At 41.1% G+C, this 16588-nt stretch overlaps 1 protein-coding gene across 2 annotated transcripts in view; it reads right to left on the bottom strand.

The window, feature by feature from the left end:
- Window positions 1-16588, bottom strand: part of CACHD1 (cache domain containing 1) — a 120852-nt gene that overhangs the window by 9077 nt on the left and 95187 nt on the right. For both annotated transcript variants that reach the window (XM_081011733.1, XM_081011734.1), the window contains exons 14-24: window positions 16268-16410; window positions 15316-15497; window positions 13850-13960; window positions 8333-8455; window positions 6697-6796; window positions 6420-6536; window positions 5005-5165; window positions 2886-2972; window positions 2592-2708; window positions 2100-2251; window positions 536-697 (exon numbers count right to left, since the gene is read on the bottom strand). In XM_081011733.1, coding sequence (XP_080867859.1) covers window positions 536-697; window positions 2100-2251; window positions 2592-2708; window positions 2886-2972; window positions 5005-5165; window positions 6420-6536; window positions 6697-6796; window positions 8333-8455; window positions 13850-13960; window positions 15316-15497; window positions 16268-16410 — 1455 coding nt within the window. The remainder of the gene's footprint in view (window positions 1-535; window positions 698-2099; window positions 2252-2591; window positions 2709-2885; window positions 2973-5004; window positions 5166-6419; window positions 6537-6696; window positions 6797-8332; window positions 8456-13849; window positions 13961-15315; window positions 15498-16267; window positions 16411-16588) is intronic.

Genomic DNA, 16588 nt, shown 5'->3' with positions numbered 1-16588 from the left:
TCCCTAATACCGGATACCCTTTCTCATTGTGTTTCTGGTATATGTCATCTTCTGTTCAGTTGGAGCAGAAGAAAACGTCTAGGAAAAAGGAACTTTGGAAGCAGGAGGCATTCAAAAGTATCATGACAACATAATGCACACATATTTATGCTGAAATCATTCACATCTGTAATGGTCAGGAGTCTAGACAGGAATGTAGAATCCTAAACTCTAAGATGAGAAATTGTATTTGCAAGAGCCTAGAAAGAGGTGTGCTGCTATGTTTTTAAGGTCATTTAGCTAGAACAGTCCAGCTTTAAATTCTGCATCCAGCAGAGGGCAGCAGGGCCCATTCTATGTCACAGCAGATAATTTGAAATGAACATTCTGAGACGCATGATTACAATAAACCTTGGATTATCAGAAAAGTGCTGGGGCAACCCTCAAAGTAAGTTGTTTCAGCTGTTGTGGCCAGAAACTCTCTGAACAATTTGCATACTCTCTGCAACTCCCACCCTCCACAAAATAGTGGTTTTTGTTTTTAAAAAGTTCTTACCTTGTGCTGCAAGTGGGGACATGTGCTGGTGGCTTCTGCGGTGAATCTGATGACGATAGGCATAGACTGCCAGAACTAGCACCATTATGCATCCCATAATACCTCCAGCAACAGGACCAACTGGAGCACTTTTAATCATATTCAAAGCTATCACCTCATCTCCTTTATTTCAGAGGGGGAGGAGGGAAAAAATAAAGCTTATGTAAATGATTTGCAAAAAGTTCAAACCACCCAAAACGTAAATTAGAAGCGAAAGAGAAAGTCACAACAATTACTGTATAACACAGTTGTACCTTGGTTGACGAATGCATTAGCAGTCGAACATTTTGGCTCCCGAATGCCGCAGACTCGGAAGTGAGTGTTCCAGTTTGCGAATGTTCTTTTGGAAGCTGAACATCCGCGGGGCTTTTGCGGCTTCCGATTGGCTGCAGGAAGCTCCTGCAGCCAATCAGAAGCTGCGCCTTGGAAGTCAAACGGACTTCCGGAACGGCTTCCGTTTGACTTCCAAGGTACGACTGTACTGATTGCACAGAGAAACTCCCAAAATTAAAATGTATCAGCCTTTAAAGGGACACACTGTAAGAATACAAATCTGTTGACTATTCTAGGTAACACACACACAAGAGCCATATGCTGGAAGATTGGTACGAATGGATGCAAAATTCTCTGTCCAAGTTTGTTTGTTTTTTCTTAAAATATTTCTATACTGCCATATGATAAGATGTATCAAGGCATTGTATAGTATAAAACATAAAGCATCATTTTAAATATGTAAAACAATAATACAGATATTCATCCAGGTGACTGATCAATCAAAAATAAATCAGGTGCAAAGGCCCATCAGCACAAAAAAGATGCCTGGAAATATAAAGTGAGGATGCTTGCCAAATCTCTTCTTCAAGAGCGTTCCACGGTATGAGAACGACAACACTAAATGTCCAAATTATCATTGAGGCTAAGTGGGCCTCTGTAACATGGGAAGCCACTAACAGCTCTCCTTTGGATGAAGGTTCAGGTGGCTTTTCAGGGTATCCTGGGCCCAATTGTTCAGGGCTTTGTCAACAACGTTGTCCTCAAAGTGTCTGGCAAGCTGCTCACAGCTAGTCACCATGCACTCCAGGGATCCATTCCCTAAATCTGGGGTTATGAGTCTCTGGACCACATGAAACAATTCTGCCAATGGACACCTTGAGGATGCAATGCTTGCGATACAGTATGGGTTGTTTCCTGCCTTCACTGCCACATGACAGGCACGATTATGTGTCCTAAACACATCCTTTGTCCACTTTGGAAAGAGATTTCCACCACTTGCACCCCAGTGCTTGCCCAGCCTGCTTCATCAACCGCAGCTTCTCAGAGTATCAGGGAGCAATGTGATCAACAAACACACCGACAACGGCACTTCATCTTACAGTTTGCAATGGCTGAAAATGCAGGGGAAAGCCCCAAGATATTCTGTCGCAAGGATGTTCCAAGTGACTTGTGCAATCTGTCCAGGTTTGACTTTACGCCAGATATGAATGCATTAAATACATTGATGTGTGTCCACAATGACCATCCTTACCAATGGCTCCCATGTCATCCACGTAAGGGCTTTTGGCACCCACAATTCCACCAAAGCATTCCTTCTGAGGAGCGCAGTAGGATCTATCTAAATGGGTCTTTCCATCGCTGTCTACCATGCACCACTCACAGTCCAAGACACCAAAGCAATCCCTGGAAGACAAGGAAATGGCAATGAGGATTATTAGAACTCTGCTGTCCCAAATCTCAGAAAACATACTACTGAAACTGTTCTCCACCCCCCACCCCCCAAAGTTAAGGCGTAATTTTCCTTAAAAGTGAAGCAAGACCATTTTGTTGTGGCAGCATGTTATGCTAAGCTTGTATAAGGCCACCTCCCCTCATTTCCCAGTGTCGCTGATTTTAAGTCAAGGACAGTTTTGTGACAAGGCCCACTATTAAATTAAATCATGATTTGCTGTTACCACACTACAGGTGTTTTATTTTAGATTCACCCGTGCTTGTGTGTGTATGTAAAACCCATGAACTTCACCTGCTCTCCATCCTTTGATTGCACCGTGTATTAATACATTGAGGAAGAGCATCTTGTAGACTGGGATCAACTGCAATAAATGTCATAGGTTCTTGATGGACTTCACAACTAGGATTTCTAAAGTTTGGGAAAAGCACAGGGGGGGAAATCAGTTACTAAGAGTTATGAGAAAATGTACTCCGATTTAGAACTTATAGCATGCTGTGCACCTATCAGCAAATATAACGCACGCATATGTGTGGTGAACTTTACCGGGGGGGGGGGGGAATCATTATTGTGCTACTCCTAACTTACCTGCTTTCTGCGTTGGTAAGGTTGCCAGTACACTCATTAACCTCTAGGGGGCACTCACAAGGACATTCACATTCGTTCTGCTCCATTCTTCAGGAAGGAAAGAAAGAACAAACGAGACAATGCTTATTAGAATCACATTTATTTCTAAAAGAAAGAAAGAAAGAAAGAAAGAAAGAAAGAAAGAAAGAAAGAAAGAAAGAAAGAAAAGATGTCTGCGAGTCTCTTATCCTGGGTCAAATCTCTTTCATATGCACACTTTCACTTTAACCCTGAAAGTCCACTTGGGCAAAGATGTCATATACAGTGGTACCTCGGGTTACAGATACTTCAGGTTACAGACGCTTCAGGTTACAAGCTCCGCTCACCCAGAAATAGTACCTCGAGTTAAGAACTTTGCTTCAGGATGTGCCGGTGGTGCGGCAGCAGTGGGAGGCTCCAGAAACGGGAGGCCCCATTAGCTAAAGTGGTACCTCAGGTTAAGAACAGTTTCAGGTTAAGAACAGACCTCCAGAACGAATAAAGTTCTTAACCCGAGGTACCACTGTACTGCAGAATATCTCATAGTTTCAGTGCACTCTGTCTTGTACTGAGCATATTGCCAATGCAACTGCAGGACAAAGGGCCCTGCTGGCTCAGATCAAAGGGCTATCCAGACCAGCATTCTGCTTCCCACAGTGGCCAACCAGATGCCCAAAACCCTTCTCCAGCTGTTGTTTCCCGTGGGCTGGTATCCTAAACTCTGCTGCCTCTGATTCTGCACTCCGTTATCTTGACTAATAAGGATATCCCCCATGAATTTGCCTAATTTCCTCTTAAAGCCGTGCAAGTTGGTGGCTGTTAAATTACATTTTGCGGTAGTAAATTCCAGAATTTTATTGTGTGCTGAATGAAAAACTACTTCCTTTTCTCTGTCCTGAATCTTCCACCAATCGCCATCATTAGATAACCCAGGTTCTGGTATTATATGTATGTGTGTGTGAGAGAGAGAAAAAGAAAGTTTAGAAAGCCTCTTTATAAAAAGACAAATAAGGGAAATTTATAAAATTATGCTTCATGTGGAAAACAGTACTTCCACATGAGGCACAATGACAGGCAATGGTGCCTTATACACTGTTATTACTTATCTGTGTATCACCTATGTGGTTTGTTCTGTGCCTTTTGTGTGTGTGTGTGTTTTGTGTCTTTTATTACAAAACTCTCTCTCACACACAATACTAATGATAGAGCCTGAATACTCAGAAGGTATCAGGGACAGGTAAGAATTCATAGGCACTAAGGAAGTTATGCTGATGTTAGAACCAAACTCTGCTTCATATTAAGATGCAAATCTCATTCCTAAAAGATCACAGTGCTGACCCAGAGACTATACTCCCAAATTCCTCGGGAGTGTGCAAATAGAATCATAGAATCATAGAATCATAGAGTTGGAAGAGACCACAAGGGCCATCGAGTCCAACCCCCTGCCAAGCAGGAAACACCATCAGAGCACTCCTGACATATGGTTGTCAAGCCTCTGCTTAAAGACCTCCAAAGAAGGAGACTCCACCACACTCCTTGGCAGCAAATTCCACTGTCGAACAGCTCTTAGCAGTAAAGGGGAAAGCCTGGTTTCTGAGCCTTTCCCAGCAGGAAGCAGAGCTCAGATGTGGCAATCCAGTGGCTACCTGCCCAGCGGGCAAGATTAAGTAGATGGCATTTCTATTCCTTTGATGCAACAGGTGGGAATTCTACCTCCACAGTCAATATGACTAGGCTGCAGCTTTCGATGCCTGGGCAGGTGCAACAGTAAAGGTGCCATCATTTCTTATATACATAGTTAGAGGGAATAGCAGCCACTGCTACTCTGGAAGGAAGAGGGAGACACAGCAACCAGGTATCCAGGGATGCTTTTGCTTGTGTTTCAGCAGATGCCTCAGACATGAGGCACTTAAAATATTACAGTGCACAAAAATAAGAAGTGTGCAAAGCTTTTTACATAAACAAGATTTAAAATACTCCTCTGCAATTCACACATGGTTCATTGAATGACTTTTTTTTTTAATGCACATTAGCTAAGGCCTCCACTTTGGATAAATTTAATCCAATCACTATAGCGGATGTAAAAAAAAAATTCTCTTACCTGTGACAGTTCAGACAGAGCCTATCTACCATACTGCATGCACAGAAGGCAAGCGAGTCACACGTTTCATTTACGATTCCAACAAAGGCATTGGTTCCAGGTATCCTTGTCAGCCTGTATTTGGAACAGTGGCTGCCATGCACAAGATTTGTCAGATCACCCTAAAGGAGAGGAAAACGCATCAGACATATGGCAGGGAACATGTCTCCTGGTGAGGTGAAGTGTTACTACTACCACAAATGTTTCTGAAATAAAAAAGTCACCCTGCAATGAAAACCTACAGGGTCCCCTCTACTTAGGGTTGCGTAGTTCTTGTTACTGGCGCAGGAAAAGTGCTACCAACACACAAAGCCCCCTTCACATGCCACAAAGGGGTTGTTAAGGGATACACTTCTTGAAGATTTCCTCACTCACCAATATAGCACCTGGAGTGTCTTCCTTGACTTCTTATAGAAAGGTTAAACAGGAGGTGGAAACAGAATCCACAATATCAATATCTTTTGTTTCCTGAGTATTCATTTTGACTCTAAGTTGATTTCCCCCCCCCCCTGAACTCAGTTTATACTATTTCCTCAGTTATCATGAAGGATTTAAAAGTATCCACTCAGCACCAAACTAGTTATCAGAACCCACCATTCATTTTAATCATTTAAAAAAGGGTTATTATAAGCAAAACCAAATAATGCAGTTTCTTTTTGAGACCTGGGTTCAGTGGTGGCTGGACCTTGAGGGGTGACCTAGGGGGGCACTGGAGGCTGGACCAGTTTGGTCTAGTTTTCTCCTCAACATGCATCCTTGCAAAGTTACTGTGGACGCTTAAGCCGTGAATCTAACTGAACTCAACACTGTGAGGGAGGTTAGGCTGAGAGACTCCTCCTCCTCCTCAAGTTCAACCCCGCCCTGCCCCCGCCAACCTAGGAGGACAAGGATGATGGTTGGACCTGCTAGGCACAGTGATGCTTGTGATTGACTGGGCTGTTCACAACTGTGATTGGCTAGCGGAGTTTATGGACAGGAATTATAGGAAGTTAATGAATATGAGTGTGTGCGGGAGGGGAGATAGCTTTGGAGTTTGGGGTGCACAGAAAAAGGTACTGTTCCTGAGTGACCAGCCTCCTCTGTTCTGTTTTTGGTTTATTTTGTGTTTCAAGTTTATGTGAAGCTACTGTAAAATTACAAATCCCCCCCCCCCCCAGACTCCCCAAATTGGTTGGAACAGAACAGCACATGGGGAGATGATAGGGGAGATCGCTCCTTTGGACATGAAGAAACACTTGTGCCAACGGAACTATGACAGTAGTGTGGTATTGAATTCCACTCATGGTATTTTACTATTTTTCATGCATCCAGCTGCAAGAAAACAAACAGCCAAACAAAAACACACATACATCTCCCCTCCCACACGCCACACATACCGTCAGGCTGGTATTAAATTTATAAAACCTCTGGACTGTTCTGTCACTGAAACTGTTACAAAGGTTTTTCTTCACAAAGTTTGGATGGTTTAGAATATCATTTGCCACCAGAGGTTCCTGCAAATAAAAGGTAAGGATTTTAACTTTTTTTTAATTTTACAAAGCAACAGCAGCTGCTAAATTAACATTTATATCTCTTACACGATAGATAGATAGATGATAGATAGATAGATAGATAGATCGATCGATAGAGATAAGTACAAAGACTTAGCCAAACCTTGTGTGTAATGTGTTGTTGTTCTACTGGAGCATGGCCTTTGGGGTCAATAAGAGTAGGGTGTGCCACAAGATATCCTCTGTCCTCCATAATAAAGCACCTGCCCAACAGGGTACAATAAAACGAAACCTAGATCAGAATACCTATAAAAGTACATTTAGCACGTTGTATGTTGAGAGCAATTTTGCAGAAACAGCTGTAGAGACAAATACAAATCACAGACTTTGGTACGAGATGCATTCTGCACATTTCTGTTTGTTCACTGAAGCAGAGACTTTGTAGTCTTGCATGTCTGAAAATCATGAAAATCTGTCGCAGAATATATGCAGCTAAATGGGAAGCGAAGTTTCTGAAGCCACTGGAAATTCAGTGCCCTACACTGCTTCTCGCCCATCACCACAGCTAACACAAGCAAAATAAACAAATACATGAAAATGAGCTTAACTTTCATAACATACAGGTCACAAAAAATCTACTTTTCGCTGGCATTTTGATTATAATGGTACAGTTTTAAATTTTCAAGAGCATTGTCCACAGAACTCTGCTTTTTGAGACTTTTGAGGGATCATTCTGAAGGTATTTAAGAGCCAGGTGTTGATAGCTGGTAGCCAGGACCAAAAGGTAATCAGAATCCATGGGCAACCAGAGTAGAGTTGGAGAAAACGTCAAGAGTCAAGACCAAGAAGTAATCAGGATTGGAGAGCAAACCAGAAGGCAGGAGTAGAGAACAAGTCAAGATATGAATGAGCCTCCTGGTTGTGCACACAACCCTTTTGCCCCACCTTTGTGCAAGGGAATGAACAACTCAGGAAATCTTCTATTAGCTATAGTCTTCTGTTTCATCCAAAGAGACAAACCATGGTTAACAGCTTCAGAACATGCCAGGATATTAAGCTATGATTTGGCTTAATATCTTGTTTTAATTCCTCAGTATGGATGAAACAGGAAACTGCAGTTAACTGAAGTCTTCCTGCCTTTTTTGCTGGCTCACATGAAGGGAGCAGCAAAGAAGCTGGGTAAGAGCATAAAAGGCTCATTCCTATCTCAGTTTATTAAGCAAATACAATTGTCCAAACACATTTTCTCTGATGGAGAGACCCAGGTGTTTGGATACTTAACTTATGATAATCTAAGATAGCAGCCAAAAAACAATAGGAGAGTGTTTGGGTGATCACATGTTGACTTAAGAAACCGCCAAACAAACTAGGAAATCTCCAATTGACTAGTCTTTTTTCCTGTTTTGTCCAAACTTGGAGACAAGGGTTAACATCTTTGGTGCAGGTCAACAATATTAAGCTGTTTGAAGATAGTTTAATGTCATATATTAGATAACGAAGTTAGTGGTTTATGAAAGCACTTGTCACTGTTAACCAGTTAATCTCTATGGTGCTCTGCATTCTATCTTCCTGCTACTACAGATTAAAATGGTTACTTTTTTTGGCAATTCAGCGGTTAAGAGCTTCACACATTCAACATGATTATGCTTCTAGGTTTCAACAGATTTGACAAGGATAATGAATTTAGGTTGCAATGCAATGTGTTGTTTTTTTAAAAAAAGTGTTGAGTGAGAGACTTTATTGAACAGAATTCTAAAACAGGTAAAACATTGTGAAATATGCAACTAACACACAGTTACCTTATTTTATTCCCTTCATCCTGGTTGCAAACGGGCAGCAGGTCCATTAGAACCTTGTAGAAATACCTCAGAGTGAAATCAATGCCCATCACAGCAACCGAATGGCCTGAAGACTTTTGTGAACTACAATAATAAAGAGGGGTGGAAAGGTCTTGAGATACATGCTATAAAAAAAAACCCAAAACATTTTATATTTTATAGTGGTCATGGACATGCCAAATGAAAAGCAGACTATGGATTCTGAATCAATGAGGAATCAGCCTGCCCCATGAGCTCATAAACCATGATAATGGCCTCTCACTAGATCACAGAGACAACCAATTCCCCCCTCAGAGTTAGGTAAAATACTTAACAGAAAGAGCAACTAACATACATCTCAGGTAAACACACATGTGGTGGTAAACAATTTTACTCTATGAAATACCACAATTTTCAATGGGCAAAAACAGTAAACTTGCATGTCAGGGTAGGGAAGTAGTACATTTGTAGTTGATGCAATTAAGGGTCGGATCTGTGTTTTTGCCCACTTCCTTCCAATTTCGACAGAAAACAATATCAGATATGAGAAAGCCATGAGGAAGTTGATTAAGTTTCTCGAGAATTGTGAACTTGAATCTCATTGGTCCATACCTGACTTTTTAAAAAAGACTTTAGCAAATTAAAATTTTGCACCTCCTATCACTTCCATCCTACAATATGCTTGGACAGCGTAAGAGCAGCATAATAAATGACCAAAAGTAAAGCATGACACCATTCTCATGGTGATGTTCAGCACCTTAACAAATCATACTGTTGAGTTCCACATTCATAAAGCTGGATTAAGATTCCTGCGAATCATGACTAATGTAACTCAGAATCTTCCATATCATTGATAAATATAAATATAAAAGTAGATAAAATGCAAGTCAAGTAAGTAGGCAAGTAAGCTGATATGTCTCTTAATGGAACTTTCCAGAAGATTCTGATTGTTGAACTGCATAAATGTATGCATATGTTTAAAACACTTCAGCTCTTACTGGACAAGGAGTTACGAAAGCGAACCGGGTACAATTAACTTAATGAAAATTCTTGTGAGAATGGGCCATGCCTAAAAGTTAACAGAGGAAACACAATTTTGTATCTATCTGGCAGCTAAGTCCAGTAACACTCAAAATTTGAACCACAATTTAGTTTCTATTCTTTGGCAGTATACAATGAACTGGAGCATTTCAGCATTCTTTGCATCTGAAAGTCACACACCAATTGTTTATAACATTTTGTTTCGCTTCAAAATATGATCTTTACCAAAACATTCTCCTTATGAAAGCACAGCAGAGCCGCCACTACGTTAAAGTACCAAGGACACAGCAATCAGTCATAATTTTTTTGTCTTTAAAAAAATATCAGTGCTGGTTTTCATTAAAATACAGCAGTGCTAGATCAACTTTTTAAAAATCCTGAATGGTAAACAAAAAACCAACAACAAATCCCTTGGCTCATCACAGGCCTGCAGGTCCCCTGAAGCATTACAGAAGCTACAGAAATACTTCTGCCTTCTGTGGATAGATGCTGTTTAAAGGATCAGATTCCTTTCAGCTTCTGGGGAACTGCGTGGCCTTCAGACCTTCTGCTTATTAAAATTCTTCACAGCTTTTCACTTATCCTTCCATCATGAGAAAGGGAATATGAATTCCCTGTAAAGATGTTAAAATTCCAAGAAGCTGAAAGGTCATTCTCTCCCCCCCCCCCCCATAAGGGTTTTCTTCTAATTCCCATTTGAAAGGTTTGGGTTTAAAATGAATATGGACACAGCGTGACCCACCATCTAGGTCAGAAAACTTGGACTTCAGCCTAAAATAAATCAGCTTACATTGAAGTGTTCCGACTTAACTGCTTTGTGGATAAATTATGTTTTCTGAAAAGACCTTTTTATTTTTTTTCTTGTAGTAGAAAAATTGTATGATTAATAAGGGCTGGGATGCAATAGTTACTTCATCGTTTATTGTTCAAAATCCATGAAATTAGCCCCTTTACTGCAAACTAATCCTTTCAGAAAGTATAATTTACCCACAAGCCAGTTCAGTCGGAACACTTCAACGTAAGCAGGTTTCATGCTATAGTGTAAACTTGGGTGTAATACTGTGCACCAAATGATCTGGCCCTGAATGAAACCAAGCAGCCTTTGAAATGGATAATAGAGCCGCACGGCAAAATTAGTATGGAGAGAAGCAGCTTGTCGATGGACAAACATTTCTCCCAAAGGGACCACTCCATCTGCGACCTCTTGATCTTTGTGTTAAGCATGAACCTCTAGATGAGGCACGCCGGGAATATGAAATTCATATCCACGGGGGATTTGTTACACTGCCAACTGAATATACATTTCGGTTTCTTGGCCCTGTGTTGGTTGCAAAGATTCCCACCTGTTTAGGCACAACCAGTATCTTTCTGGATCTGGTAGGCACACCATCCTAGGCTAACTGTGCTGCTGTTCATTCCAGCCAGCTTTTAAAAAACAGTTATGGGAACACTCCAGCATGGGTCCAGGATGGACAGAATAAGACCTAAAGATCCTGGAGACTCAAGATCACAGGCTAGTCTTCTCAGTTTCTTCCCACTTCGGCGGTACCCACTGCCCAAGTGACAGTACTGCATTCATAACCCATCTTTCCTCCATGGAACTCAAGGTGGTATGTGTGGTTCTCCATCCCCATTTTACCTTCTCAATAACCCTGTGAGCTTAAGCTTTAAGGCAACTGTTACTGTCTGCACTTTGTGTGCGACATTTACTTCCGATCTCATTATTTACTCTCTCGCCCCCCTGTTCTACAATCACATGGATACATATCTGCCAGCTGATGATCACACTCCATGCATCTGATGAAGTGGTCTCCAACCCATGAAAGTTTATGCCACAAATAATGTGTTGGGTTTTTAAGGTGCCACTCCTAGGAGGTTAAACTAGGGTTGAAATAAGTTTTTTAATGTAATTTTTGTTGAGTTCCAGAGCAAACACCAAAAGAATATACAGAACAAAACCATACTGTATTCAGAAGTCAAAACAGGATGAGAAATAGTGACTGGTCCAAGGTGACCCAGGGAGTTAAGTGGGGATCAGTCCAGTCTGAGATTCTGACCATGATGCCAAACTGGCTCTCCCATTATCTCTTTCCATGTGACAAATGGGGGAGGGGAGAGAGAGAACTGGGTCTCAAATTCTAGCCCACAATCAGATCTACTTCCCAGTAGTCTGAGAACTACTGACCAGCCACATGTAGTGCAAGTCCTGTAACTTCCCAGCAGAAATGCATAATGCGAACCATAAATTTCAAATAAGAAACAAACATTGTGCCAAGCACCTCCACCACTCCTTAAAAAACCCTGATTCTGTGGAACCGCCCTAGGTTAATTCAGTGCATCTTTTAGCATTCCACTACCTGAATTAAATTCTGCCAATCTGCCCTCTCATTCTCTTCATCCAATGTGTCAATTATTCTGTTTTTCAATATTACCCCCACCCCAACAATGCGGAAGTGCCCCCCCTTTTTAATGGACGCTGGGGAATCTTACATTATCAGAACAAAAACCCTCTAACACAAGAAAAATAAAATTTTGAGGACAGCCAACATTAGCTGGGCGCAATCATGATAATTTAAACTGGAGACAGTATGGTTATTTGGTATGTGTTGTGTATGTTAAAGCTTAAAAGATGCAGAAGTAGTAAGAGCCGCTGTGAATAAATGATAACATCTTGCCCATATGTGGAGGTCTGCTGATACCCCTATTTTGCTCCTCAGCTCAAGACTACATATTGTTGCCTTAGCAACTGACACATCAAAGGGCCATAAAACACAGTCTCCGAGAGCCTATACTGGCATATTTTTCACAATAATATTTAAAAGGTGTGTGTGGGGGGAACCATCTCCCTGTTCTCAGACATCTGGTACCATTTTCCCACCTGTACTATATATTTTGTTTTGTTTGTTTATGTACGTATTTATAATCCACACTTTTATGAAAAACATTTCAAGGGGGAGTACAATATATGAAAATAAATTCAGTAAAAGCTTCAAGATATCCTTTTGAGCTCCATGCAATCCCTTTTTGTTTTAACAACCCTCAGGAATCATCTGCAAACATGGCCACCTTACTGCTGCCCCCTAAGCCCATATCATTTGTGAACACATGAATTTGATCCTTGATATTTTTTACACTCTTTCCATTGGGAGAGCTGTCTGCTTATTCCTATTCTCTGCTTCCTGTTTCTGAACCAGTTACTGATTCATAAGCAGGGGTGCCAAATTGAACAAAATATTGGGAGGGAGAGATGAGGTAAGCCCCGCCCAGCATAATCAGTCACAAGACGTGGCACACACATACCATAGCTGTCAGCCTTCCCTTTTTTTGCGGGAAATTCCCTTATCCAGCGCCATTTCCCGCTGCTTCCCGCTGCTATCCAGGATTGTTAGATATCCCGTAGACTGTCCCTGGGATAGGTGAGGCTGCTGATCCCTTATTTTCAAGGCTGCTGAACCCTATTTTCAAATCTGAAAGTTGACAGCTATGACACATACACAACATTTGAATGGCAATACCCATCAACTTTGTGGGGGCCGCCCCCCTCAAATAATTTATGGGGGGGACTTCAGTCCTTAGGAGTTGGCTCCTATGTTCATAAGAGGATCTTCCCTCTTATTTCTAGGTTAGTGAAACAGGGGCTTACCCTCGCACAAGCAATCGTGAATCTGCTTCAGCAAGATTATTCGCCTACATGCTTGGTAATTCAATGTTTAATAATGCTTTCCACAGCTTTCTCAGAACAGCCATTAAAAGCTAACCAACCTGTAATTATCCAGATCCTCCTTAGATCCCTTAAAAATGTTACTTTGCCCACTTTCCTATCCTCAGGTATGGAGACTGATTTTAGGCTCAAGTTACACAGCTTTGTTAGAAGATCAGCAGTTTCACATGTGAGTTCTTAAATAATTCTTGGGTAAAATTTCATGGCTGCATGAGGCTCTCCCTGACCAAAGTGTAACTCTCTGCCTACAATAACACACTAGCCTGTCACCAACTGCTGCAATATGGCACCCTAACCACATGGAAGAAGCATCCATGCCATAGAAGTAGCAACTCATCTATTGGATAGGGGATGGGGAATGCAAACTTGCGCACACAACCTCTGTGCACCTTAACAAGTCTATAAACACGAAATTAACTAAATAGCTAGGTAAAAATAAAATGAAAACACACCACACTGACACCAAGCTTCCACTGCCTCTTCTACTATTATCTAGCTTCATCACCTCTTGCATTATATAGACTTGCTATACAAAAACTAAAGCGTTCAAAAAGTTTAATAGCCCATGTTTTCAGATGCCACCAAAATACACTCTGCATGGTTTAGTTCCCTTGAACTTGAGCTTGGATACATAGCTACTCCTCCAGGGAGTTGAATCTGAGGAGATTCTTACATAAAATATTAGCCAGGTTTAATTGTGGCTCAAGGACGTTGGTCACTACCAAAAACAAATCTACCTTGAAGAATGAACCGTATGACTGATGGTAACCACATAACCAGCTCCTCCAACATCTAAGTAGGGCCCAGTGAAAGTAATTAATCCCGGATTTGCCACAGCATGGAGGTACCTAAGAGAAAGGAAAATAAGCATATTTAAAGTAATAAAATAACTCTGCACGGCAACAATGAATGCTGGGGTGGGGGGTGGGGAGTTTGCAAAACACATGGAAGCTGAATTTTGCTAAAAAACACACACACCTGAACTATGTGCAAAGTGAATTTAGCTTGCTTATGCTTTTGGGAGCCAATGTGCCTAAACTATATCAACATTTTTTTAAAGAGTAACTTCTAGTTACTGTTTTTTTAAAAAAGGTTTTGCATGTGTACGTTGATTATACTTGAGAATGATAGGAAATAAATTCCAGAAATAAAATAAATGCAACGGGTGATGTATGTTATTGTTTCAGAGATTTGCCCTTGATGAACTTCTGCACTCAAAACATGAAGGGTATTTGCTGTTTAAATAAACCTTTCTGGAGGTATCTGCAGCTTTTACTTCCTGTGATATTTCTTGCTGCTGCAGGGACAGCCCCTTCGGGCCTGCTGCTTGGTTGTGAAATATACTGTAGGACTATCCAGCTAATTAAAACAAGGTTACTGTAACAAGCTTCTTAAGATAGACTCTTGTTGGGGAGGGGGAGAATGCAAACATTTGAGATGTAGAATAACAGGATAGCTGGAAAATGGTTATCTTATTTCTCCTGTATTTTGCTCACTGAGCAGATTTAAAAGAGAGCGAGAGGAAAACCGCGCCAGTAGACTTGACAGAAGTGATTGACAGTGTGAATAGCTTGAGGGGGAAACCCTGCATTTGGTATATAAACTAGTTTCTTGGTTGATTTGCAACCCCCACCTGGATGGCTTATTTCAACAGAGCATATGGAATGTAACACACTCAGGAGTTCCCTCATGTTTATTATCACATTTACTGTGTACACAAAACATTTTCTTAAACCATGCTTGTGCATAATTAATAGACTCCTGTTAAAACTAGCATAATCTTATGTGTGGAATTAAGAGCATAAGACATCTCCAGAACCGGGGGGGGGGGGGGGGGTTGCTGTATGCAAGAGTGAGATTCAAGATTGCCACAAGAATATGAAATTCATAATGAGAACCTCACGAGATAAGCTTGGAAGGTGGATTTTAGTAACCATATGCAGATGCGTTCATTATTCATTGCTGCACAGAAGGGCAAGAAAAAGAAGCTATCTTGGAAAACGCAAGCATCCAGTGCAATATCCACTACAGATTTAAAGTACTGAATTCATCACTGTATACTATTTCACTAGAGGAAAATTCTGCTTGTTTAGTCCACGAAGACTTTTTACGAATCCAGCACAAAATATTCTCTCTCACACATACAAAATTATCAACCTAGAAGTCTTTCTTAAACCTTTCATAATGGGATCCTAAAACTCACCATTGTCTCCTAGTGGGATCAAATGCTTTGTCCATGAGGGAACCAGGATAAATTCTGAGCACCCCATTGGGCGTTGCTATGTAACGGCGGACAATGTAACTGTTCAAGCTGCTCATTTCCATTTGTGTCATCCATTCATCTGTGACGTGACTGGTAGCCATTACTTCATTTCTGACAGAGAACTGCAAAACAAAGGCAGACCTAGCAGGGTTCTTTTAAGACTTGCCTGAAAAGATAATAAGCTGCTTGCAGGGTTTCCTAAAGACTCATCGGAGATAATCTAAACCCAATTACTTCTTTAAAATCTTCTCACACCAGATGGACACAGCAAATTTCAAGAAATGAAAAAACAAATATACTAAGGAAATGCTTAGCATTTTTGTATTTTATGTTTTACTCTGGGTAGATCTAAATACTGTCCCCAGCTTTATATTCCATGCTCCCAAATACAAAGAGTGTTCTCCGTTCCTGGTGTTGTAACACTGATCTGATAACACCCACGTGATCCAACAAACCTTTATATTGTTTATTTTACTTGAGGACTCTTAAAATGGTTACACAGCATTATCTCACTATCTTTGGGAATCTACTTTTGAGTCCAAGTAGCTGAGAAGTGTGTGTGTGTTGTGTATTAACTCAGTTAACATTATTCTTTCCAGCCCGGGCAAAGAATCCTTCTTACTCCTCATGTGCCAAGTTAATTCACTCCTTGTGTTGCTAAGTACAAAGTACTCCTGGCACTGAGAAAAGTGCAAAAATTGCAACCAAACCATCTATTTGATCTAGCAGAAAACCAAGGGATGCAGCCAAAGACTCCACCAGAGAAGCAAAAACCCAGATGCTTCTTGAAAATCTGGAGCCAAGGAAACTCAAATAAATGTTTCAGCAAGACTTATCACGGTAACAAAAGAAGGTAAAAAGCCAAAAATGAAGGGCATATGAAGCAACGTACTTTCAGACCAGGGTTGGCAATGAGGCGTGTGTTGTCGCTAAGATATGCCGTGTAGTGCTCCACCATCCTCTTCGTCTCAGGCTGGCTCAGATGCTCGTAAGGAGAAGAGAAGCTACCAGCAGACAGCATTACCGTAGGGCTTTCTGGAAAGGCAACATACATGCAATATACACATCAGAATATATCCCCTGAAACCCAGCCATATGAAAACTCAGTGATGCTGTTGCTAGTAACATACTGGAGCAACCCAACCCAAGATGAAAACGCAAAAATAATCCAAGAGATGCTTTTCAAACATCAGTGTTGCTGCGTACGTGGCCA

The sequence above is a fragment of the Podarcis pityusensis genome (assembly GCF_964106645.2).
Source record: "Podarcis pityusensis genome assembly, chromosome: 6".
NCBI classification, from domain to species: Eukaryota; Metazoa; Chordata; class Lepidosauria; order Squamata; family Lacertidae; genus Podarcis; species Podarcis pityusensis.
The sequence above is the reverse complement of the archived record's forward strand: the minus strand, read 5'-3'. Positions and strand labels throughout refer to the sequence as shown.